At 46.7% G+C, this 25,023-nt stretch overlaps 1 protein-coding gene across 1 annotated transcript in view; it reads right to left on the bottom strand.

The window, feature by feature from the left end:
* The window catches only part of PTPRT (protein tyrosine phosphatase receptor type T), a 1,128,529-nt gene that overhangs the window by 222,011 nt on the left and 881,495 nt on the right, over nucleotides 1–25,023 (bottom strand). Inside the window, exon 13 of the mRNA XM_073880268.1 lies at nucleotides 24,983–25,019. Coding sequence (XP_073736369.1) covers nucleotides 24,983–25,019 — 37 coding nt within the window. The remainder of the gene's footprint in view (nucleotides 1–24,982; nucleotides 25,020–25,023) is intronic.

The raw sequence follows: 25,023 nt of genomic DNA, 5'->3' as shown, positions 1-25,023 counted from the left end.
TTTTTAAAATTTCTGACTACCTCCCCCACACCTGGGAATAATGCCTCCCTCACTAGGTCTGGTTGATAACAGAGTGCTTGAGAAAGATTATTCCATCATTCTTCTAAGTGACATCACCTAGGATGTTTCTCAAGTAATAAATAAATTGCCTCAATTCATCATATGACAGTAATTGCTTTTAGCCAAGATTTAACTCAGAGTCAATGTCAAGGAGCTGGAAAAAACTACAGAGACACAGGTTTTTTCAAAGATAGCTCTACCCTTGCTGGGGAAAACCATTTAATAAGTACTGAGTTAAGTGTAAAGAAGATACAGATTTCTAATATCCTAGCCTCCCTCAATATCACCCAGCCAGTCCTAAGAGGTTGGAATTGACTTCATCACAGCCTATACAACTAAAACTGCTAAATATTGCTGACAGAGGTTGCCCTCTTTTTCAGCCTTAAATGGAGGTTAGCACCCCATGAGATGGGAATAGCTTTAATTGATTGTTTGAAAGCACTCCGGCCACTCAAATAAATTGTTTCTCAAGTGCTGATTCTGCTTAGTCCTCTGCATCTCCTGATTCTGTTTCTAGGTGGACTCCGCTTTACACAGCAAATGCTCTGTGTAGGTCAAATTCTAATTCAGTTGTGTTACATACAGTAGGAAAGCTGACTATGTAAGACCTCCCTGGTGAATCTCTTCTGGGTGCAAGAAAACTCCTTTATTGGAAATTGTTTTTTTAGGCATTCATAATTTAGCATTATAGACTTATTTAAGAGTAGTCATGCCTGAATGATGCCGGGTGTTGTCATTACTGATGCATCCCTTGTAAGGCATGCCCTTTCAAAGGCTTCACCATTGGTGGGCTGAGAGTTCCTTTATGCTTCCTTGGCCTCAACTGCTCCCTCTTGTGCCCAGAAGCCCACAGTGTGAGTGCCAGGACCCTAGCCTGGGACTAGACTACGACCATGAGCTATGGTTAGAGTTGGGTGCACTTTGTAGACTGCTTTGGGAGTCAGACCACAGTTAAGTTTAAAGAGCAGGATGTGGCTGAGGTAGGGGTCAAATCCTAAAGGAGGGATCAGGAACAGGCCTGTGGTTGGGGTTTAGGAGTGTTCTGCTGGTCAGTCTGTACCCATTCACAGTGAAGAAGCAACCTATGCCTAGAGTTGGGAGTAGACTTTTTGGCCAGCAACAATATTTAGCCCGTGGAATGGAACTGGACAAAGCTAAGTGACTTCTAAATGGACCAGACCCATTACCTTGATCTCATTAGCACCAACTCAATACCAGACCACAGAGGAAGTCCTGGACATTGCCTGATGAGTGGTGCTAGGATTGTAACACTGATGGTGAGGACAGCAAGGTGCTAGGCATGCAAGGTAATTAAGAGAAAATCCTGCTGTCTGGGAGCTCACTACATGGTAGGAGAGAGAAGTGTGCAAGCTAAAAATCAAAGCTAACACAGGTGTGTACAGGGAGGGGCACACATGACTGCTTAGGCAAAACTAAACTACAAACTTGGTTTTCACATGTCATCAGTGGTATGGGACATGTCATGGGCATCCTTGAGACCACCCAGTGGCCTCCTCGCTCCCCTCCCCACCCTGGCTCCCTAGGGTCCAGACGAGGCCAGTCCTGACAACGAGGGTGAAGAGGCTGAGTCAGCTCAGTGTCAACAGGCCTGGCTCCCTGCTTGTAGAAATCTGTGCACTGTGCCTGAGCGCAGGGGGCTCAAAGCTGCTTAGCCAGGGCAGAGAGGAGCACCCATAGCCTGTGATGGGGATTAAGGATTTAGTCTGAAGAGCAGATGTTAAGAGAGGAGAACACACACTCTTTCGTATGCCCTGTGGCCAAGCAGATAGTCCCATTAGACTCTCCAGGCAGCCAGTGTGAGAGAGTGTGTGGTGACCCTGAACAGACTGTATTCTTCCTGTGGAACGAGGGAAGCCTTCTCAGGAGCAGTCACTGGGGCAATGTGCCCCAAAGCCCACTGGGATGGTAGACAGGTCAAACAATGTCAGGATGCCAAGAACAGATTACCACAGCCTGGTTGGTGAGGCAGAGACCAAGGCCAGGGTGTGACCAGCAACAGATGCTAGGACTGTTCAAAAGCAGAAGGCAGAACCAAAAAGGAGAGGGTCAGAGCCACAGAGTAGAGGCTGGCTTTGAGCCAAACACAGAATACAGCCAACAAGGTGACCCCACAGGGTGGGCTAAAGAAACTCTGGGAGGGAGGGCAGCTCCTGACCCCCGTCTCACTGAGGTCTGTCCATTGTAATGGTACAGCCTCGAGGGCGGACTCCTGCCCATTGCCCAGGGCTCTGGATCCCCGTGTTTCCAAGTATATTAGTTTTGTAGGGCTGTCGTCACAAATTACCACCATCTGAGTGGCTTAAAGCAACAGAAATGTACTCTCTCACAGTTCCAGAGGCTAGAAGTCCAAAAACAAGATGTCCATGTTTCCTGTGAGACTGGGTAGAATCTTCCCTTGCCTCTTCCTGCCACAGGTTTGCTGGAAACCTCAGCAGTCCTTGGTCTGCGGATGCGTCATTCCACTCTGCCTCTGTCACCACACAGCATTCTCCTTGTGTGTCTGCCTTTACCAGATATTTCCTTCTTTTTTTAAGGATTTACTTATTTAATTTAGAGAGAGAGTGTGCACATGCACACACAAGTGTCGGCGGGGGGAGGGGCACAGGAAGAGGGAGAGAGAATCTTAAGCAGACTCTGAGCTGAGTGCAGAGCCCAACGTGGGGCTCGATCTCATGACCCTGAGATCACGACCTGAACCGAAACTAAGAGTCGGGCGCTTAACCAATGGTGCCACCCAGGAGCCCCGATGTTTCCTTCACATAAGGACATCAGTCTCACTGGATTAGAGCCTGCCATCTTCACTAATTATATCTGCAAATACCCTCTTTCTGGATAAGATCACCTTCACAGGAATTGGGGGTTAGGACTTCCACATATCTTTTGGGGAAAGACACTGAACCCATAACACCAGGCTAAGCTCAACTAAGCAGTTTGCGAACAGGAGGAAGGTCTTAGGATTTCACTGAGTAAAATGCAATCACTGATAGAGGTTAGAGTCAATCAGAGAGGACGTGGGAAGAGAATGGGACACTCCTGCTTGGTCATGGTCAAGCAGCAACAGGTGCTTCCAGAAGGCCAAAATGTCCTGGCTTTATTTGTCTGAATAGCCCAGGAGGGTGCACCAGGTCAAGGTATCCCCAAGGCTCTTAGAAACATAATTCAGTTCTTTCCAACCGACTCTGGTGGAGCTGATCCCTCAAGGGATGATCACATTACCTGACCCAAAGGGGTAGGAATGGGGAGGAGAGGCAAAGATCTACCCAGCCTGGGTAGCTCTGTCCGGATCTTGCCTCTGGAATATGCTGCTTGCAGCGAGCGTCAGAGTCTGGAAAGGAGAGGAGGCATGGGAGGGAACAAGAAATCTATAGGAAGGATTAGCGGAAGCATGAGCAGGATCAGAGGGAACGGCCGATAAACACGCAGCATGGAATTCAGATTAGTGCAATGAAACTGAGCAAGGGTAATAAAACCAGCAGCGGGAATAGCATCGATTGGTGAGATTCCAGGCAAATCCACCATGAACATGTTTTCTTTCTTCTAGCCTTTGCCCCTTGGCTTTTGGAAGCAGCAACACTGAATCACTGTGTTCTGTACTAAAAGCTGATCTACCCTCCTCCCTAAAGGATGGATGGAAAAGCAGCTCTGTGTTAGGGGAGACGAGAAAGGGCAGAAGTGAGGCCCAAAGAGTTTGAAGCCTGTTGTCCACAGGGGCATGCTCAGAGTTCTGAGAGGTCTCCCCTGGGGTGCCCACACTTTCTGCCTACAAGGCTGACCGCTCCTGGGCCAGCACCAGGGGAGCCCAGGAGAGCCTATGTGGGGCCAAACCAGCGGACGTAGGGGACCTCCATTCAGAAACTCCAGAGAATCAGTCTCTAAGAAGCTTGGCAGGTGGGGCCACACAGAGTTCAAGTACTGGATTGAAAACCAGTACTCAGTGACTCACAATCAGCCTAACCAATGGCAGAATGTGAGCCAGGTGAGGTGCTGGAACCTTCATGGGTAGAGGCAGATGGTGGGGTGTGGGGAGCACCCTATGCCTGGCACATGCTCTATGAGCATTAATCATCCCCTCACCTATAAGTCCACTCATGCATGGGGTCAGGTGAATGACTACCATATGTGTGGTAGGCACGGGCTAAGAGGTGACAGACCAAAAAGCTCTAAGATGGTGTGCTTGGGATGTGAAGGTGGCCAGGTTGGTGAGGCTCCCCACTCAGGGCTGATTCAGGGGGTCCTCTGTGCACACTGGCCTGGCCAGTTGAGCATCTCCACTCAGTGCAGCCCGAGACAGTGAGGGGTCAGGGAAGGTTTTGTCTGGACTTGATCCTAGGGGGTAAGCTAGACCACAGAGGGAAAGCATCCCAGCAAAGGGAGGGGGTGTGAGAAGGCAGGCCCTGCTAACATAATCAGTGTGAACGGGGCACAGGATGCCAAGGAGGCAAGAGGTTGGAGAGCGATTAGAAAGTGAGGGTTTTTGATGGACGCTAGTTCTCCCAAAGCACAGGGGAGCCTGGAGGCATTTCAATCAGGAGCAGATGCTTACTGCTGGACCATTACTCAGGCTTCAGTGGTGCTTACACTGGAAGGGCACTAGTCTGGAAGCTGCGACACTAATCTGAGCGAGATGTTATGGATCTTGGGCATGAGAAGCAGCAGCGAGGAAAGGAGAGATCCAGGAGAGATTCTGGAGACCGTATCAGTTCCACATGGTGACTAGCTGGTACTGAAGATGGGGAGAGAGAGCAAGGATGACCCTGGGATTCCAAATCTGAATTTAATGGCAGTTTGCATAAAACCTGGAGACTGGTTTCTCCCTGGTCTACGGAGAAGACCCCGAAGACAGAAAAAGGTATAGTGAAGACCTTAGTCATATATGATGCTTGTTTTCTAGGCAGCAGAAATATTCACCTGCTATAGGGGACACCCCACAGGGGAAGTGGCATGCCAGAAAAATGCTTTCTTCTGCTGCTTTAAGGCTAGATTAAAGCATTAATTGATTCAGCAGGGAGATTAGTAACATTAAGGCTACTGATTCAGCTGGCAGCCAGAATGCGCCCAGAGCCTTGTGCCCATCAGGCTACGAGCATCTCTTGTAAGACTGCTGACAAAGATGGCATTCTGGTGCGCTTGATCGAGTACTGCGCTCCCTCCATGCTCTGCCGAGTCAGCCTGTAGCCACGCTGACAGCCAAGTGGAGGGAAGAGCTGTGTCTGCCTGGACCCTGAATTTCACCCACCTCCTTGATCTCCAGCTGTGGTCCCTGCTCCTTATCTGCAGACAGAGCCCTGGCCTGAGTTTCAGGACCAACCGAAGCCTGGCTCAAGGGGGACTGGAGGACGCCCAGGGGGAAGGCTCAGGGACCTCAGCATTGTGTCACCTCCACTCGCTGTCCTGCTCTTGCCTTGGGCCATCACAGCAGCTGGGGTTGCCATGCAACTGTGTCCAGCCTCCCACTTGATATCCTAACTCCCTAAGGAGCCCCTAAAATTGGGAACCCTGCTTGTCATTTTAGGCTGAGGCTCTGATGGGCTCTTACCTCTCACGCCCATCCCCCATGTTTCTCAGGAAGCACAGTTCTGGTCCAGCCACCTGCCTGATTTTCACTACTAGTGAGCTTGCCTGCTTCCTCCTGTTTGGATCTCAATTTCCTCATCTGTACAATGGGTTTAGGATAATAATAACAGCAACAGCACACATTCAAGTAGTTAATGTGTATTTTTCTCCCTTAGTCCTCTTAGCAACAAGTTATTATTAGTATCCCCATTTTGCTGATAAAGAAATGGGACCGTTTACGTAACCTCTCTGTGGCTCCAAGTCCCACTGCTTGTCATGATGTGGTTTTTGAGACATAGTGCTGAACCCCTCTGCTCTGGTATTTCCTGGTTCTTGGCATATAATAGGGTGCTCACTGATGTGGACGCTTGGCATAGAGCATGCTGGGTAGGAGTGCAGACTGTCCAGAGAAATTTATCATCTCTGAGCTGTGAGAGAGCCAATGATCAGAGCCTCAGTTTCCACATCCATAAATGGGAAGGCTAACAGCTCCCTATGGGTGAAATACATGAATAATGGGAAGCCCTTTGCACGTGCATGGGATATAGGAAGTCTGTAACACATCTCGACTATCCTATTGTTCTTTTCCTCATCTCGCTAGATATCCCTGATGCCACTCTCCCCCAGAGCTGCCACCTCTCTCCAGCCAGCCTGGCAGGCTGTGTCTCCCACTGGGGGTGTTCCTTCCCCCTCTCTCCGCCCAGCATGGTCCCTTCACGGTGGGTGCTTGGGTTTTAGCCTTTTCCAGAGCACTACATCTGGTCCTCCTGCTCCCAGCTCCTGTGCTCACACCACCTGTCATCCTTTGCCAGGGGGCACAGCCTCCCTGGGAGGGTTGCTGAAGCCCTAGGGTGTCGAGGCTGTAGAGGCCACCAGGCACCACGCTGAGCCCTCGGGAGGCTGCCGTGCTGCTTCCCCATCTGTTCTGGGCCCACACAGCTTTATCCCAAAGGCTGAAACTCAACCTGGGTCCAGAATTTATAAGCCATCCCTGGGCAAGTTGCTTTAGAGGCAAAGCAGTCTCTGAGAGTGTTTTATGGCCTGAATCCTGCTACTGTGGCAAGGCTCTGATTTTAAAAACTGCCAGGAAGACAACAACAGAGAGTTTTCACATGAAGTGGACGGGAAAGAAAGGAATGACAGAGGGAAGGTGTACTTGATACCCTCTCAAGCAGGAGCTATGCCAGAAATGCACCCCTGTTCTCTAACGACCCTCACCACCAGTGAGCCTGGCAGTGCTGGGACTCATCCACATTATCTCATAGATGAGGACCTGGGATCAGAAAGGCTGTGTGATGTGCCCAAGCTCCCCCAGTTTTAAGGAACAGAGTTTGGGCTCCATATGAGGGCTTGTCCCAAAGCCCTTCTCCTTGCGGAGAATTGACAATGGGCACTGGGCATGGTCAAGGCGGTGAATCTGGGTCTGGCAGGGGTTCAGCTCAAGAGCATGGGTGCCTGGCTGACCATGAGGGCATCCTCTCCAGCCTCTAGTTGGACCCAGGGTCCCAGACTGCTCCCTGGAGGCCTGTCTGAGTTACTGTAAAATCCAGAGAAGCGGTACTTCCTGCCGTGGTGGGTCCATGGGGTCCCAAGTCCTTTAGGTGAAATGTTAGCTAGTCATTTGTCCACTGCAGCCGCAAGTCAGCCCACTACACAAAAACACTTAACCCTGGCCACAAGACCTTATTTTTGCAAGGCAAGCATCCCCGGCCTCCACCCTCATACCTACCCATGACAACTAAACATATTTCCAGACGTTATCAAATGTCCCTGTGTGTGTGTGTGTGTGTGTGTGTGTGTGTGTGTGAAAATCAAACAAAGGAATTGAACATTTACCGAGCCACTTCTCTATGCATATACACTTCTGTTCACCAGCTAGGCACAAAGATAGTCAAGATATCTTTTTGCCTCTAGATCAGCGCTGTCCAAGATGGTAGCCACGAAGCCACATGTGGTTACTGAGCACCTGAAATGTGGCTAGTGTGACTGAGGAACTGAAATTTTAAATTTATGTTATGATTTGTTTTAATGAATTTAAATTTAAAATCTAGTACAAAGTATGTTTACTTATTAAATATAATGTTTACATTTTTAAGGTTATATTTCATTTTAACTGATTAAAATCTAGTATCTGAATTGAGATGTGCTCTAAGTGGAAAATGTATACCAGATTGCAAAGACTCAGTGCAAAAAAAAAAAAAGTAAAATACCTTTCATTAGTAATTTGAAAATACTGATTGCATGTTAAAATGATAATGTTTTATATGCACTGGGTTAAATAATATCTATTAAAATTAATTTCATCTGTTATTTTTTCTTTTTTTAATGTGACTCTAAAAACATATAAAATTATAGGGGCGCCTGAGTGGCTCAGTTGGTTAAGTGTCTGCATTTGCTCAGGTCATGATCTCAGGGTCCTGGAATCGAGCCCTGCATCGGGCTCCCTGCTCTGCGGGAAGCCCGCTTCTCCCTCTCCCACTCCCCCTGCTTGTGTTCCCTCTCTCGCCATGTCTCTCTCTGACAAATAAATAAAATCTTTAAAAAAAAATGTCAAATTATATACATGGTCCCAGTTCTATTTTTATTGAACAGTGCAGCTCTGGAGGATTTCCACAGGGGGAGCTATTGCCCCTCAGGGGACATGGCACACTGGAGATAGAGTTTGGTTGCCGTAACGGAGGGATGAAGTGCTACTGGCACCTAGTGGGTAGAAGCCAGAGGTGCTGCTAAACATCCTACCGTGCACAGGACAGCCCCCCACGACAGAGAATCACCCATCCCCAAATGTCCCTCTTGCTGAGGTTGAGGAACTCTGCCCCAGAGCATAGCCAGGAAGTCAGAGACCTGCAGAGCTCGTTGGAGTGAGCTGAGAGAACAGGTTAAGGCGATTACCATACTCAGTTCTCACGACTAATATGGATGGGGGTGCCATGGTCCCCACTTATCCAGAAAAGAAGGAAGCCCAGAGAAGAGAAATCACTGGCCCATGATCGCCAGGCCGGAAGGGGGCTCCGCTCCGCATCCCAGCATCTCCTTGCTACAAGATGAGGGTCTGCGGTTCCCCAAGCTGGTGCCAATCCAGAAAAAGGCAGCCCGAGCTTCGGGTCTAATATCCCCGTCACTCAGAGCCCGCAGTTATTATTTCCACCAGCCCTTCTTGCTACCAGGGGATGAGCAGGAACAAAAACACCCTCTGAAAGGGACATTCTGCTCCAAGAGAAACACTCGCAGGCACCTCACCCATCAAATGGGGCCGAGAAACAAATGGAACGCAATGAAATAAACCTGTTAGAGGAGGAACATTCAGACACCTTAGAGGCAAGAGGTAAGAACAAATGTGCCTGATATGGAATCGGCTCTGTTTAAAGAAAACATTATCAGACTGCTCAACTTGAAGAGATGCCAGAGAACAATGGCCCTGCAGAAATGGAGCTCCCACACGGGCTCTGAGGACTCATGGTGTCTCAGGAGAGGGGGTGTGGGCACAGTAGTGAGAGTCCCTTCCCCCTCGCTGTGAGTGACCAGGCAACTGCATGCAACTCCCCGCCTCCTTGGGGGTGAGGGTGAGGCTGGTGGGCCTATGATTGGGGACGGTAGGGGACTGGCATTTCCTGAAGGCCTACTACGTGCGGCTGTTGAGCAGGGCAGTCTCTAGGGTAGCCTAATAGTGATCTGTAATAGGACTCTGAATGTGACAATTAGATTTGCAGGTGAAAAAATGCTATGCAACTTGCTTTAGGTCATATAGGTAGGGAGTGGCTACGATGACATTCCTGGGGCGTTGGCAGTGACACCCTGAGCTATGGGGGTTGGCGGCAGGGAAAACTGGGCTGCAGTGAATGCTGTTGAGGCTCTGCCCACATCTCCTTTCCCAGGCTGGCACACCGAACGTCCAGCTGCTATGGGTGCTGGCTGCTAACGGCTCACAGATATCTCCTCACCAGCATAGGGGCCATAAGGCAAAGGCGAGGGACCTCTCCAGGCGCCTGTGCACTCCCATAGCAGCCCACAGCTAACGGCCAGCTGGTACCACGGCACAACTGCGAGCGCCTTGGCCTTAAGGTAAGAGCAACTCCCACCCGCCAGAGGCCCCTGTGGGCTCAGGCTGCGACAAGCCTCCACATCCTGCCCTAGCCTGCCTTCCTGCCTTTCCTTCCTCAGAGAATACCCCTCAATGAGTCATTTGCACAGGAATCCCTATCTCAGGCTCCGTGTGTACAGAGCCCAGCCTAAGACATTCTCTAGCAGTGATATTTCTGACTTTGGGGAAGGGGGTGGACAGAAGTGGACCGTGAGGTACTGGATGGCCAGACTCCTGTCATCCCTGCCAGCCACACCCCCTTTCCCACCGTGACAAAGTGGCCGGTCAGGGACTAGTAGAAAGGAGGCCACTGTCTGAATAACCACTCTGAGAGAGGTGACAGGTAATGATTTGAAATTATCAAAGACTTCCACTGACAAGAAAGGGCCCTGAAGTAGCATCTCTAGGTCAGTGGGGTCTCTTTCGTCTGTAGGGCCTGCTATGGGCATCAGCCTCTGACACAGGTGGGCTCTGCATCCCAGTCTTTGAAGAGTGGCAGATGTTTATGGGAAATGCAATCAAACTACAGCGTCCAGGAAAGGGGCTGGTATCTCCTTCACACAAGTACCTACTCTAGGCTGGGCACTTCCACACAAGCCCTTTCACACTCATTATCTTGTATGGTCTCGGAACACACCTCCAGAAGGCTCTGCATATGCAGATTCTAGAAGCAAATGGTGCCCCCTAAGAGGCAGCTGTTAGGATTCCTGCTTAACACATAGGAGAGGTGGGGACCATCACATTTCAAGGGCTAGTCCAGCACACAGGGGAGGCCTGGGATCATAGCCAGATCTACTCATGTCCTAAGCACAGATATAGTAGGCCGACTTCTTCCCCAACCTCAGACCACAGCTCAGTTGTCACTTCCACCCAGGGACACACGCTCTTAACTCCAGGTATGTGTGTGTGTGTCTTTTGAACACCACACACCTCTCCTTTGTAGCCCCCCTCATGGTTACAGTTGTACATTGATCAGTGTGGCTCTTTCTCTTCCCAGAAAGGCACAGGAACATGTCTTCCTTTCCTCATCATTGTATCCCTCCATGCCTAGAACAGTGCCTGGCACATAGTAGGTACTTAGTAAGCATCAGTACAATGGATGAGTGGATAGATGCATGGATGAAGGGAGGGATGGAGAGATGGGTAGGTGGGTGAATGGGTGGATGGGTGGGTGGTGTGGAGGGACTGCCAGTTCCTCTCTGGTGCACCTGGCCCGGAGGACGCCCTGAGCGTGAGCCACTCTCAACCCCTTCCCACCCGCCCAGGGCTCTGGTGGTCACCTGTGGTGAGGAGGCAGAGTGGAGTCCCCGGGGTCACCTGGGCGCTGCCCATTGGTGCTGACCACAAGGAAGCCAGTCCCCAGGCAGCATGCAGAAGAGAAGGAGAGAAAGAAACACACATGAAAACGTGTGGCACCGTGAACAAAACTACAGTTCTTGTGGCTCTGAAGAGCTCACGCTAAACAGCAAAAGAACATTGTGTTCTAACAAAACAAGGCCTGAAATAGATTTTCAAAAATGAAACGCGAATAAGAGTCAGCATTTATCAAGCACCCACAACATGCCAGGTACTCTGCCAGGTACCTCACTAACAATGTCTCTAAGACTGAGAGCAACCCGGAAAGGTCAATTTTATTATAAACGAACCCCCATCATCTTTCCACTCTGTGTTTTCTCTCCCAGTCTCTGCTTTCTTAGTAAATGGTGGCCCCACCCACGTAGCGATCTGGGAGTCTAGCAATCTGGAAGTCAGCCTTCGCCTCTCCTTTTTACTGACCTCCCACTTCTAATCATTCAGCATGCCTCAGTAATTCTTCTCCAGGAAAGCTCTCGAAGGCTCTCCCTTTCTCTCCAATCTCATTTCTACTTGGTTCAAGCCACCATCACGCTTCACTTGGGATTGCTTAAAATACCAGCCTCCTTGCTGGTCTTCCTGCCTCCGGTCTTGCCCCCCTTTCAATGTACCTTCCACCCTACAGCTGAAAGGCATCAGTAAGGGAAACCTCAGAGCCCCTCCCCCAGCTCGCAGACCCTCAGTGATGAGATCCTTGCCTGTCCCTCCACACTCTCTGCCCCAAGGGCAACAAAATCCTCTCCGTTATCAACAGCCCCCCACGTTCCTGTCTGTAGGCCTTACCCAGGCTCGTCACCTTGTGTAGAATACACTCCCTTCCTACCCCTTTACCCGACTGGCAACTGCTCAGCCTTCAGGAATCAGTTTGGAACTGCTTTCTTGGGAGTCTTTGGTGTCTCACCGTGTGTGGGGTAGATACCCTGCTCTGTCTTCCCATAACCCCCTGGTCCTCCTTTCTCACAGCGATAACCCTGCCCTGTTATTAGTGGCTGTCTTTTCCTCAACTCTGTAAGCTCCCTGAAGGTAGTCACCGCGTTTCATTTACTAAGCGCTCCTGTGACCTTGTCTTGTACCTGGCACGTAGTAGGGACTCTGTGGATATCTGTTGAATAAATGAATGAATGAGTGAAGAAATGAATCAGAGCACTGATATAACTTGCTCAACGTCTCAGAACTAGTAACTGGCAGAGGCAGTATTTAAACCCTGGTTTGCAAGACTAATGCTCCTGGCCCTTTGAAACCGACTACTCGTCTCTGTAAAGAGAATGATATAAAAGGCAGGAAGGTGTCTTATGCTTGGAGAAAGCCTGCATGTTCCTCTAGTGATTCATCAACAAAACTGTATAACGCCCTTATGCAAAATGGAGAGGTAGGGTGTTCCAGACCAACTGATAAACAGGAAGCACATAATTTCAACAAAAATTACACAAATAGCAAGCTTGAGCAATGTCGTGAAATACTATAAAATATAACTGCCAGTCGCAATGTCCACAATAGCCAAACTGTGGAAAGAGCCAAGATGTCCATCGACAGATGAATGGATAAAGAAGATGTGGTATATATATATACAATGGAATATTATGCAGCCAACAGAAGGAATGAAATCTTGCCATTTGCAACGACATGGATGGAACTGGAGGGTGTTATGCTGAGTGAAATAAGTCAATCAGAGAAAGACATGTATCATATGACCTCACTGATAGGAGGAATTCTTAATCTCAGGAAACAAACTGAGGGTTGTTGGAGTGGTGGGGGGTGGGAGGGAGGGGGTGGCTGGGTGACAGACATTGGGGAGGGTATGTGCTATGGTGAGTGCTGTGAATTGTGTAAGACTGTTGAATCACAGACCTGTACCTCTGAAACAAATAATATATTATATGTTAAAAAAAAAAAAAAGAAGATATCAGGAGGGGAAGAATGAAGGGGGAGAAATTGGAGAGAGAGACGAACCATGAGAGACTATGGACTCTGAGAAGCAAACTGAGGGTTCTAGAGGGGAGGGGGGTGGGGGGATGGGTTAGCCTGGTGATGGGTATTAAAGAGGGCACATATTGCATAGAGCACTGGGTGTTATACATAAACAATGAATCATGGAACACTACATCAAAAACTAATGATGTAATGTATGATGATTAACATAACATAATAAAAAAAATATATATAACTGCCAGTCAACTGTCATCGTAATATTCCTCCCTTAATGGCACGAGGAGCTTCACCATTTTCAAAGCACATGCTAAGTCAGAGGTCAGTAAACTGTGGCTCGTGGGTCAAATCCGGGTTCTCACTGTTTCCTGTGTGGCCACGTGAGCTAGGAATGGTTTTTACATTTTTAAATGGGCTGCTATTTTACTTATTTTAATTTTTATGTATTATTTTTTAATTTTTTATTTAAATTTGATTTTAGTTAACATAAAGAGTATTATTAGTTTCAGGGGTAGAATTTAGTGATTCATCAGTTGGGGGAAATAAAACCAAAAAGAAGAGTAATATTTTATGACACATGAAAATTATATAAAATTCATATTTCAGTGTCCATAAATAAAGTTTTATTGGAACATGGTCACGCTCATTTTATATTTCTGATCTATGGCTGCTTTCTGTGCTACCATGACAAAGTTGAGCAGGTGTGACAGAGACCACATGGCCTGCAAAACTGAAAATATTTACTATCTGGCCCTTTACAGAACAATTTGCCAACCCCTATTCTAAGTGGCTATTTTTATTAATTTTTCCCCACCTGTGGAGGTAGGCAGGACATGGCTCACATGTCAGAAAAAGAAACAGAAGGCTTGAGAGAGGACATGACTCCAGTGCTCCCACCTGGCCTGTTTCAGTGGCTTCCTACCTGTTCTCCCCCATGGTCTTGCCTTTTCTGTGCCCCAGAACCCCATCTCTGATTTGTCTTCTAAGGCGGTCTGCTTAAGCACTTCCAAGGGTTCCCATGGTCTCAGGACCATGTTCATATACGTGCTACAGGGCTACATACAGTCCTTGGTATCCTGGCCTTGCCTGCTACTTCAGCCCCATCTCTGATCACTCCTGGCCTCTGGTCATATTGGCATCCATCCCTTTGCTTTGACCCATTCAAGTTCAGTGGCATGCTTTCTTGCCTCCAAAAATCTGCACATGCTACTTCCTCAACCCAGAAGTACTCCCTGCCTTACTCTCTAGCCTTGTTCAATATGATAACTGTCACTCTTTCAAAACTTGTCTCAGTAACCATGTACCTGAGAAGGCACTCCCTAAACTGATTTATGTTTCCCTTCTCTGCTCCCATAGCATCCTGGATTTACCTTCATCACGTACTTAATCATGCCGTATTGATATAATTTATCTGTATGCTGTTCTCCCACTAGCTATTTGTAGAGTGCTTATTATAAGCTCAGCATTACATGAAGCACTTTATATGCACTGGCCCATTAAATTCTTACGTTAGCCCTATGAAATAAGTGGTGTTATTGTCACTGTTTTACAGATGGGGAAACCAAGACATAGAGCAGTTAAATGCCTTTTCCAGCCTAGAATCAAAGACTGTCCAAATCCAAAGACAAAGTTCTTAACCTCTCTGGGACAAGAGGCCACAATCAATAGTAAGTTGCACTCAATATATGTTTATTGAGAACTAAATGAATAAATGAAATTCTGGTTTAGTATTTACCTACTAGCTGTGTCACTTGGAAAATGACATTTCTGAGTTTCAATTTCTCTACCTATAAAATGGGAATAATAATAAGTATCTCATGAAGTTCTTTTAAGGAATAAATGAAAAACAGTTGAAACCTGGTTGACAGGCCCAGAGGATTCTCCCCACCCTACCAATCTAGGGCTGCAACTCTGCCGAGCAGGAGTGCTCAGCTATGAGGGGCAGAAACAGAGGTATAGATGGACAGGTGTTGGGATGGGAAGAGGTTTTCCCAGTGGGTGGAATAGCAGAAGATAAGTGATGGATCATGGGTCTCAGCAAGACACAAAGGGAAGTTGAAATAGGAAAGGGGCTCATACATTTTGTGTAGAGATGACTAGTGTTTCCTGGTGCCTGGCCTATCTCTCCTTCTTAGGCACACAGAAGAATCCAAGTCCCATCAACATCATGTAAGTAGAAGTGACACAAGTCATTTCTAAGTGAGGTATTCAAGATCCAGGTTACTAACCCCATACCTTCTCTTTCCCTGCTGTGGGGTCTTTTGAGGCCACATGTATTCTAGATGACATAACAACAAAGAAAATTTTCTGGTATTAAGCTACTGATATTTGGGTATTCATCTGTTATTGCAGCAAAGCCTTTCCTATCCTAACTAATCCAGCAGGAGAAAAGGTAGTAGTCCCTTGCCTTCTCTTCTATCACCTGGTTGCCCCATCATACAGCTTTTCTATTAGAGGATTCATGACTCCACTCTCTCCATATTTCCAGCCTATGTTCATATATATTTATATGAAAATTAATTAATGAAAATAGTAAGACCATGCAAAGAAGAAGGAGGTCAGAATGCTGAGTGCCTCAGACTTCCTTTCTGACTTTTATTCCCTTCTAAGGCAAAGAATGTTGAGTAGAGAGAGATGCTAATGGGCTAAATATGACACTGGAGCCGATAACCTTGAAGACAAACTAACTTCTTGGTTTATCAGCTTCAATCTACTATAGTAATGTAGAAGGCTGAGGGCTCTTTGTGGCACCAGGTCTGCTACAGATTCCAGAACTTAGCCTGGACACTACTGAAGAGAGACAGAAGACCCATCATACCCTAAAGATTCTACTATCAACTATTACTGGAAAAGAGGCAGGGGAAGGGTTTAACAGACTCTGACAGTGGCTCATAGAATTTCACCCAGTCTACATCACTGACAAGATTCAAAATGGTGCCCTGGGAATGCCATAAGCTTTGGAGTTAGAGCTACAATTCTGTGGATCCTTGAGGTCTTTATTCAACCCTTCTGGGCTTCTACTGCTTCATTTCTTAAGTAAGGGTAATAAACATGACCACTATTTATTTAGTGTGTAATACATACCAGACTTTGATTCTTTTTTTTTTTTTAGATCACATTGTAAACTTGTAAACTCATGTCAGCATCCACAGCCTTGTGATTAGTACACAGTAGATGGTTAATTTTCACTAAGCTCCTTCACTACCCCCTCCTTCAACACTACATTGAAACCCCATCAGAGAAAGCTCTAATGGAGCTTTCTTCTATTTCTAGCCCTTGTCTTCAGCCTACCCAGATTTTCTCCTTTCTTTGACTCATGATTTTAAAAGGCCTCCTATTCCCTTTGTAAGATGCAATTGCTTTGGAGCATCAGATTCGAGCTAAGGTCAACTCCGGTGTCTCAGGTCTTGTGTAGATAATTCTAATTTCTAGTTCACAGGGATGAATTGAGACTTCCCAGGGACATGCTTGAAGGACAGGTGTTGGTTGTGGTTTTGGTTTTCCTGTACTCCATTGCACCAGCTTTGTCTTCCTGAGTGGGGTGTGGAAAAGGTGTGTATGGGTATTGTTGTGGGGGGGAGTAGTTTGAACAGTCTAGAGAGTGGGATAGGAGAAGGACAGAAGAAGACTAAGGAGATGTACCAGTGGTTGCAGCAAGGAAAATATTAACGGGTTGGGATATTTGAATGTCATCTTTAGGTTATTTTTGGTCTACTTATGATGGAATTCTCTTCTTCTATCTTGTCACAAAACCTTCAGGAAAAGCCACATTATTCCTTTGGCATTTTGGGGCCTAGAGAACACTGGGTGGGAACAAAAGGGGCCAAGGGTCAAGGCAACCTTGTCACACTCAAGGAATTCTGAGAACCTCCATTATGGAAAATTCACCTCATTGGGCTTGCATAGGGGAAAACAGCACTACCCTACCCTAACCCCCAAGCACACAGCCTGGGCTTTCCCCTCTGAAAGTCTGGTAGGATTTCTAAGGACTGAACAATAGCCAAGAGTTTTCCAACAGATTGACTCACTATAGTCTACCTCTCATAAGTAGGGTCTCAACTCCAGCTACCATAGCTAGATTTGGGCATCCTGTGGTCCTGAGTCCCTCCTGAAATTGCTGGGTAGATGATGAGAAAAGAAAAAGTGCTACAGTCAAAGACTAGTGGGTGCATGAGCAAAATGCTACACTTTGTCAATAAAAATATGATTGCTATGTAGAATCTCATCTAAACACAACAACCCTTGGTTGAAGAGGTTAAATACTAAGAGCTGAGGCCAGCATCATTTCTGTGCCTCTGTTTCTGCACTTTGGATCTAGCCTGAGTTCATTTGATAAACATGTGATTTGTGGAATCATATGAGAAATGACTAGAGTCCGGGCTTTGGCTTTTCTTCCTTAGAGAACAGCAGTGAGAGGCTTGGGCCTCTGGCTCTCTTAACAGAGAAGTTCAGAAGAACGAAGGAGGGAAGCCCAAGATGTTTATCATTTGTTATATTCTTGACCTTTTATGTGCATTATCTCGAATAACTGGGAGAAAGAATTAATGACCTCTGGCCTAAAAGGGGTGTGATAGACTCATAGGGGATTGATCTATCCAAGGTCAAACAGTTAAGTTTTGGACATGGGATTTGAATCCAGGTGACTTACTTCCCCATTGTTCCATGCAACCTCTCAAAGCAGCTTCATATAAGATAGAACTTCCATATAGAATTGGATTAACAGAAGAGAGGAGGGCAGGCAGTGGGCATTTCTTATCTGACAGCAGACAATTCCTACATCATGCTTGGCTTCTCACACCACCTGTGACATGTTATTCTTATGGATAAAGAATCCGCGGACACATTATTCCCCTTCTTGGCTCCAATCTTAGCATCTGCAAAATGAGGGCATCTCACTGGAGAAGGCGTATTTATTGTCCTTCCAGTCTCTGCAGGGGTGAGAATCCATTATGAAGAGAGAAGAGAAAATGCTGGATGAAATGGTCTACCTCAGGCTTAGCCATTATAAAAAGAAGCCACAATTACAAAAGACCATTGCCCACGCCTCTTGCCTGTTGCCGTTGGGACAATGGTTTTAGTCCATCACTACCACCGGGCAGCATGGAACTATTGGTGACACTGGCCCCTTATCTCATGCTTCATTATTCTGGAGTTCAGCTTTCAGCACCTACTCCGAGGGGGTTGTTTTAATGGGATCGTTAGAGAGTGTTTACTAGATTAAAACTGTGGCTGTCTTCTGCAAAGCAACTCTGCAAATGGCTTTATGGGTTTCCGGATTTATTTTGTCTCAATGACTAGGCTCAGTTTGCAAATCAAATCAAAGCTGATTTTTCTAACTGCCACTCGGGCACACCCAGCAGGAGTCTGCAGAGCCAGCTGTGTTCCCTTGATGGCTGGTGCCAGAGATGGGAGTGCTGCTGCCTGCTGGTGGCCAGAGAGGTTCCAACAGGGAGAGGGCAGACAAGCAAGTACCTGCTTGACCCTAACCAGGGCAGGTGGACAAAGTCAAAGAAAGCAAATTTTATTTTCTGGAAGGAGAAAAGGCAGACAGGATCTATGTGGCCTCAAAGACTCACTGGCAGAGATAATTGGGAGCCATATATGGACTCATGATATTGAAGCTCCCTCCAAATGAAGTGTCCCAAGTTTGGAAGGAACTCGTTGGGACAGAAGTGAGGTCCCTGTCACAGCAAGTGGAACTGAGACATCAGTTTCTGGAAGAGAAACTGACTGGTATGGTTTTAGAACTGAGCCTCTGGATCGGAAACCATTTTCCCCTTGGCCTGCTCTGAATCAGAAAGGCATGACCTAAGATGCTCAGGTGCCTCCTTCAGCAGCTGCAGCCTGGAGCAGGGGCATCTTCCACCACATGGGATAATCATCGTCCACAGGAAAGACTGTTCCCCCCTCCTCCTTGAGCTTTAGCACCTTGGAAGCAGCCTAAGTATCCCACCCCAAACTTCTGCGTGCTCCATTTTCTCAAGGGTCACCTCTGAGCAGATTCAGCTTACATCTTCAACCTGCTTCCTAAATTGAGCCCATCCCTCCTCTTCCAGATGAAAGGTAAACATTATTTAACGGGTCTAAATGCACCTCCCCCTTACTTGCCCTGTCTTTACATTTTCTGTTTTAACTACACCATTGTTAAGTAATCTTTGTACTGCCCTCCCTTCAAAGAATGAATAATAGTTCTCTGTTTCTAAATCAAAATTTAATGTTTACCCATTAGCTGAAGTTTTCTCTCTATGGCTCTGAACAAGTTCCCAGAGTACAGTGTCCCAAGCAGAAGGCTTTTAGAATTTTCTTTCAACTCTTGAATTGGAGGCAATTCCATGATCTTTTTGCTATCCCTCAACCTGATGATGAAACACATCCTCTGTATAAGAAGATCACTGTGGTAGATGCCACTCTTCCCTTTTCAAGTTGGTGTACCATCCCCCAGCTGCTGTGAGTATTGAGACTAAGGGCTTACACCTGTGACTTTCTCCAGACAAGTGTGTAGGGCTCAGGGTTGCCATTTCCCCTGGAGCCACCTGAGAGATGGAGGGGAGGGAGAAGGGGAAAGGAAGAGGGGGTACCAAGGACTAATTGTTATGGAGGAAGAGGCAGAAATCTGGGTCTTGTTCAAGGCAGAACAACTTTGGAGAGGTTTATACTTCACCCATATCTAGTGTAGGCTTCAATTTATCTGAGAATAGATTCTTGCTTAGGATTTTCTTATTACCTACCCCACTTCCCTCTTTCATTTACAGATTTCTTCCAAGAGCCCTCCCTTAATACCGTACTGCACCCAAATCCCTGCCCCAGGCTCTGTTTCTAGGGAATCTGTCTTAAGAGAGCTCGCATTTGCCTTTATCTGCTCATTGATAAACTCCACTTCCCCACTATGGTTGAACTCACATTCAGATTCCTCTAAATCTCCAGCCAAAGTTAATCACAGGCAACCCCTGGCTGAGGAACAAGGTGAAGACGAATGTGAATCTGGGGCAGTGCCAACAAGTCCCCCATCAATGAAAAAGACTGCCTTCAAAGCTTTGGAGGTGAGCTTGTTCTGATCCTAGAATTATCCCCTTTACTAGCACATACCAAACTCCCACCCCACAGTCCCTTCTTAGCTGTGCCTTCAATTTGTGGTTCTGTAAATAGTGTCCCCTGGTGATATGTGAATCTATCCACTAAATCCTCTCTAAATACAGAGGACTTGGCCCTTTACAGGGGCTTTGGGCCAGGGGTGTGGCTCTTCTCACAGTCTGAGGTGCTCAGTCAGCTGGCCTCCCAAATCCTACCCTTGGTTCTGGTGGTATGCAATTCCCCAGTGTTAGGTGAGAAGGGGTGATGATGGACAGGGAGACACAAAGCCTCCTATACTATACCAGTTCCAGAGACGCAGAGCCCCAGATGATGGCCCAGGGCCATATATGCCATTATTGCCTGAGCCTTTGGCACCACTGATAACTTTAGTCCCCATGCAGTACATTTCACTCCTCTTTGGAAGCACTGATCACAATCATAACTCCATTATTATCTGTTAAAATCATTCATGTAAGGTCTGTTTCCACACTGGACCGTGAGCTCCATGAGGACAGGAACCATGTCTGCTGATTCACCACAAAACCATAGTTCCTTTCAAAGTGCCCAGCTCACAGATGCTGAGCGAGCTGACTATATAGAGGAAATAACATACATCGACAATAATTTTATCCAAAACACTTTGCAGTACAACACTCGTACGCTTACTGTATCACCTGATCCTCTAACAAACTGGAGGGTAAAGGTCTTCATGTGCTGGAGCTGGCTTGTGCCAGCTTGCTAGAGCTAACTGTTAAACATTCTTGACTTTTTTGAAAGCCAGTTGTTAAACCATTAGTAACCTGATTGAACATGGTGGGGATATTTATATCCTGGAGATCAACAAAGACTATAAATAAGAGGTTTTCTTTTACAAAGAGCAGGTTTATCATCAAAGCACTGGTAGTAGGTGTGTTAAAAAATATTCTATAAATGAATAGATGGGCATAACTTTAAATATGGTGCCTCTGAGTTTCAGGAAGATGAAGTGAGACTTTCAAGGTCTCTGACCCTTACTATAGTGAGATGCTGGCTTCATGCATTTACTCATTTCAGCAGGCATTTTTGAAGTTCCAATAGTGTGCCAGGAACTTCCTGCCATGGCAAAATGTGATGGGGAAATTAGTAGTTAAGACCAAGGAGCTCCTCAAGAGAGATCCTCTCAACCGGCAGTGCTGTTGCCTACCTCTCAGGAGGTGGGCCCTGCTCAGACCTTAGAAACATGACTGGATCAGGACCTGATACATCATGTGGGGTCTGAGAGGGGTCCTGCTGTCACAGACCTAGCCATTCAGTGTGTACAGATGGACCACGGTGTTTACCCTCTGTCCAGGGCTCCTTCCACAGAACCTGCAGATCCTCTGCCCAAAGCAGCCTCACTGAGCTTCCCAAGGGAACTGCAGTCAAATCTAAACCTCAGCTCACCACTAGAGCCCCCTCTGACAGGGCTAGTTCCTGCTCTCCTTGTACACCCTTAAAAGCTACTGGGATTATACCATGAATAAAGAATAGTCAGAGGCTCCAATGGAAACCACATGGACACTACCCCTAACAGTATGGGTCCTGCTATGGGTTGAACTATGTGTCCATCTCCCAATTCATATGTTGAAATCCCAACCCCCAGTGTCTCTGAATGTAACATCTACAAACCCTATATTCAGAATGTCTCAGAATATAGGGTTTGTGGATGTAATTGGTTAACTTAGGATGAGATTAAACTAGAGTAGGGTGGGCTCCTAACCTAACCATACCAGTCCCCATAAAAAAGGGGAAACCTGGACACAAGATGCCCACAGGGAGAATGCCATGAAAGATGAAAAAACAAGGAATATCAAAGATTGCCAGCAGCTAGGGGAGAGGCATGGATCAGATCCTTCCCTCATAGCCCTCAAAGGAACCAGCCCTACTGATAACCTTGACCTCGGGCTTCTAGCCTCCAGAACTGTGAGACAAGAAATTTTGTTAAGTCACTCAGCTGGTGGTACAGCAGCCACAGAAAACTAACCCAGGTCCCTTGCTTTGCAACCTTCTAAACTGGGCAGTACTACATTAGAGTTTGGGTGACTAATAGGGATGTTAAAGACAGGCAAGAGTTAGAGCCCCATGCTGGAGCCAGGTATGGAATCTAGCAGAAGAGGGGCTGCGCTTGGGGTCAGGGCAGAACGACCCTGCCTGGGTGCTGGGGGCTGTTACATTCTGCCTATGAACCCTCCAGTTCTGCGGGACTCACACAGTTGGCTATAGACACCATCCGGAACCACCAGGGTCGGGGACAGAATACCAGCCAGCTGCTTCATCACCAGAGCCGTGGCCGCAAGTTTGCACACGTGATCACACTCCAGAGGCTGGATGCTCACTGGCAGCCCCTCAAGGAAGGCCATGATGACAGGGACATGGAAGCGTGTGGAGGGAGCTGGGTGGCCAGTGGAATATGCTACTGGCCCTTCATCTACCTCCGACGCCTGCAGGATTCCCAGTATCTTATTTTCCTCTGTTAAAAGGAAAAGTGTTTTCGGCAAAACCACAAAATGGGGAATTTGATTCAGGAAAGAGATGGGTCAAATATGGCTTCCTGGCCTTAGATCCTTGACACAGAGTCCTCATGAGCAGTGCACTGATTTAGAGAGGGTTTGCCTTCAATCGACCCTGGATGTTCCCAGGCTAATTCAAGGCACAGAGATGACACTAACCAAATACAGGTCTCCTTTTCTTTGCTTTTTCTTGGCTTTTTTTCAACAAGTAATTTCTTATCTGAGGTAGTGCTGAGAGGGCTAACTCCCTGGACTCCACAAGACTGGCACTGTCCAGCTCTCGGTCCAATTCCAGGTACTCCTAGTTTTGTCTCTCTGGGCTGAAGTGACGGCCCTTGCGGACCTGGAAAGTGAGGGTGTCAATCCTTGGAATCTACTTCTGACTCTTTCCTGCCTGGCTAGCACCTGGCCAGCTAGCTGGGCATTCACCTTGTTCCCATCCTTCCATACATCCACATGCTATATGAGCACACACTCCACTCAGGAAGACTGTGTCCTAAAGGTCAAACAGGAGGAGAAATCCTTATGCTGTGAAGAGGTACAAGCTTTCTGCTCTAGCTCTTTAAAGACCACTGCAATTCTCCTGCAGAGGAGCAATGCAGCTCTGGAGAAGTATGGCATTGTGGGCCTTCAGTAGATCCTGAAATCGCCAGGGGAGTAGAGTTTTAATTATTCTCTCGCAAAGTCCCCATATGTACCTATTGCCCATCCATCCACATGTTCCTGATTCTCAGTTTAGAAAATAAGATCTAACCAACTACCCTTTGAGGGGGAGCTTATGTCCCAGAGGGTGTCTCTAGAATCTCACAAGCCCATGGATGGCAGAGCAATTGCTTCAACCCCTCCCTTGTCTAGAGGTCAAAAGCTGGAGGGGAGCCACGGAGCACCATCACAGTAGGTGAGGAAGGTCTCCCCCTAAGTTTCCTTCCCTCTACTGGCTGCTCTTTTAAGCTGGACACAGCAAACGCTCAGCTGTCCTGCTTGCAGTCTGGAGCTCTAGTGCTCTCCTATTCATGATGTTCTTCCTTCTGGATTATCTGTTTCCTTCAGTGGGAAAGTCTGCCAAAGCCTGTGATTTGTGCCACTTTTGTTTGCAGGCCATCAATTCCCCTTGCCTCACAAAGAGTATTTTATCTCTTTCTGTCCAGTAGCCTGAGTTCCTGAGAGCGAACAAGTGAGGGATACGCTAGCCTCTCATGACTTATGTGGAATCAGAGTGAGTTCTTACCACGGTGAGTCCTTAATGCTTCCATCTTCTCCCTCCTGTATCATCTTCCGTCTTCTGCCTACACACTGAGCTGGCTTTTTTTCAAAATACTGGAAGTCACGAGTGATAGGTCTTCATGTATATTTTGTCAAATAACCGTAGATATTCTCCTCCTTCTCTCTCTCCCCACCCCTCAGCTCTTCCTCTTCCCCTATACACGCGTGCACTTTCCTCTGAATGAGTATGCATGCGTGTATATAGTCACATATGTATAGATGCACTTGGGTCATCGTCGTTCATGGTTTATGCCTGTGATTATATGTGTACTTATATTTGTAACTGTCATCTCTGAGGAAGCATCCTATGTAACGATATGGGCTGTCAATAAATGCAGGGAACAACAATTTTCCAATTTTGGTGTGTTTATATGGAGAGAATGGCTGTTAAAAATATCCATTCTATAACAAAAAGATAAACCTGATTTCTAGCCATTCAACCTTGTAATAGGTTAAATGATAACAAACCATTCATTGATTTTTTTTTTTAAAGAGTAATAAACAGAAACATGTACCAATTGAAAGGGCCAGGCAATTCAATTATAATTAGGAAAACAAAAAGTGATGAGCCTGAACAATGCTGCCTTGGTTTGGGGGATAAGTATTGAAAATGCCAACTACATAACAATGCACTGTTTGTTTTCTCATTATTAAAGGCACCGACACTATCACCTCATTTGTGAAAGCCAAACCCAGTTGAAAGGAATACAAAGCTCAGAAGATTGGTTTGATAGACATACCTAAAAAATACCCACATAAACACAGACCCAAATATAATGAAAATATATAGCAGAAGAATATTTGAGTAAATTTATATTCACCACTCTACTGATTAATGTACCAGTCCATTCATCCATTCATCTGTCCGTCTGTCCATTCATCCGTCCGTCCATCCATCCATCCATCCATTCACTGATTCAACAAATATGTTTTGAGCTCTTACTATGCTTTAGGAACTGTGTTATTAATATATACCTGCAGTATATATTAATACCCAGGTGCAAATGACTCCAGTGAAAATAACAGTTCTTTTTTATTTCTAGTAATTACTGGCTCAACTTTCTCTGTGTGGCTAGGAGGAGAAATACTTAAACAGCTGAAGACAGACGACGACATGCCAACATACCTTTTGTAGCCAGGCGAACGCAGTTGATTTTGGTCTCCTGT

This window comes from Callorhinus ursinus, unplaced genomic scaffold, assembly GCF_003265705.2.
Source record: "Callorhinus ursinus isolate GAN/ISIS: 27379988/994484 unplaced genomic scaffold, GSC_fseal_2.0 scaffold38, whole genome shotgun sequence".
In the NCBI taxonomy this organism is placed as follows: domain Eukaryota; kingdom Metazoa; phylum Chordata; class Mammalia; order Carnivora; family Otariidae; genus Callorhinus; species Callorhinus ursinus.
Note: the sequence above shows the minus strand (reverse complement) of the source record. Positions and strands in the feature narration are given on the sequence as shown.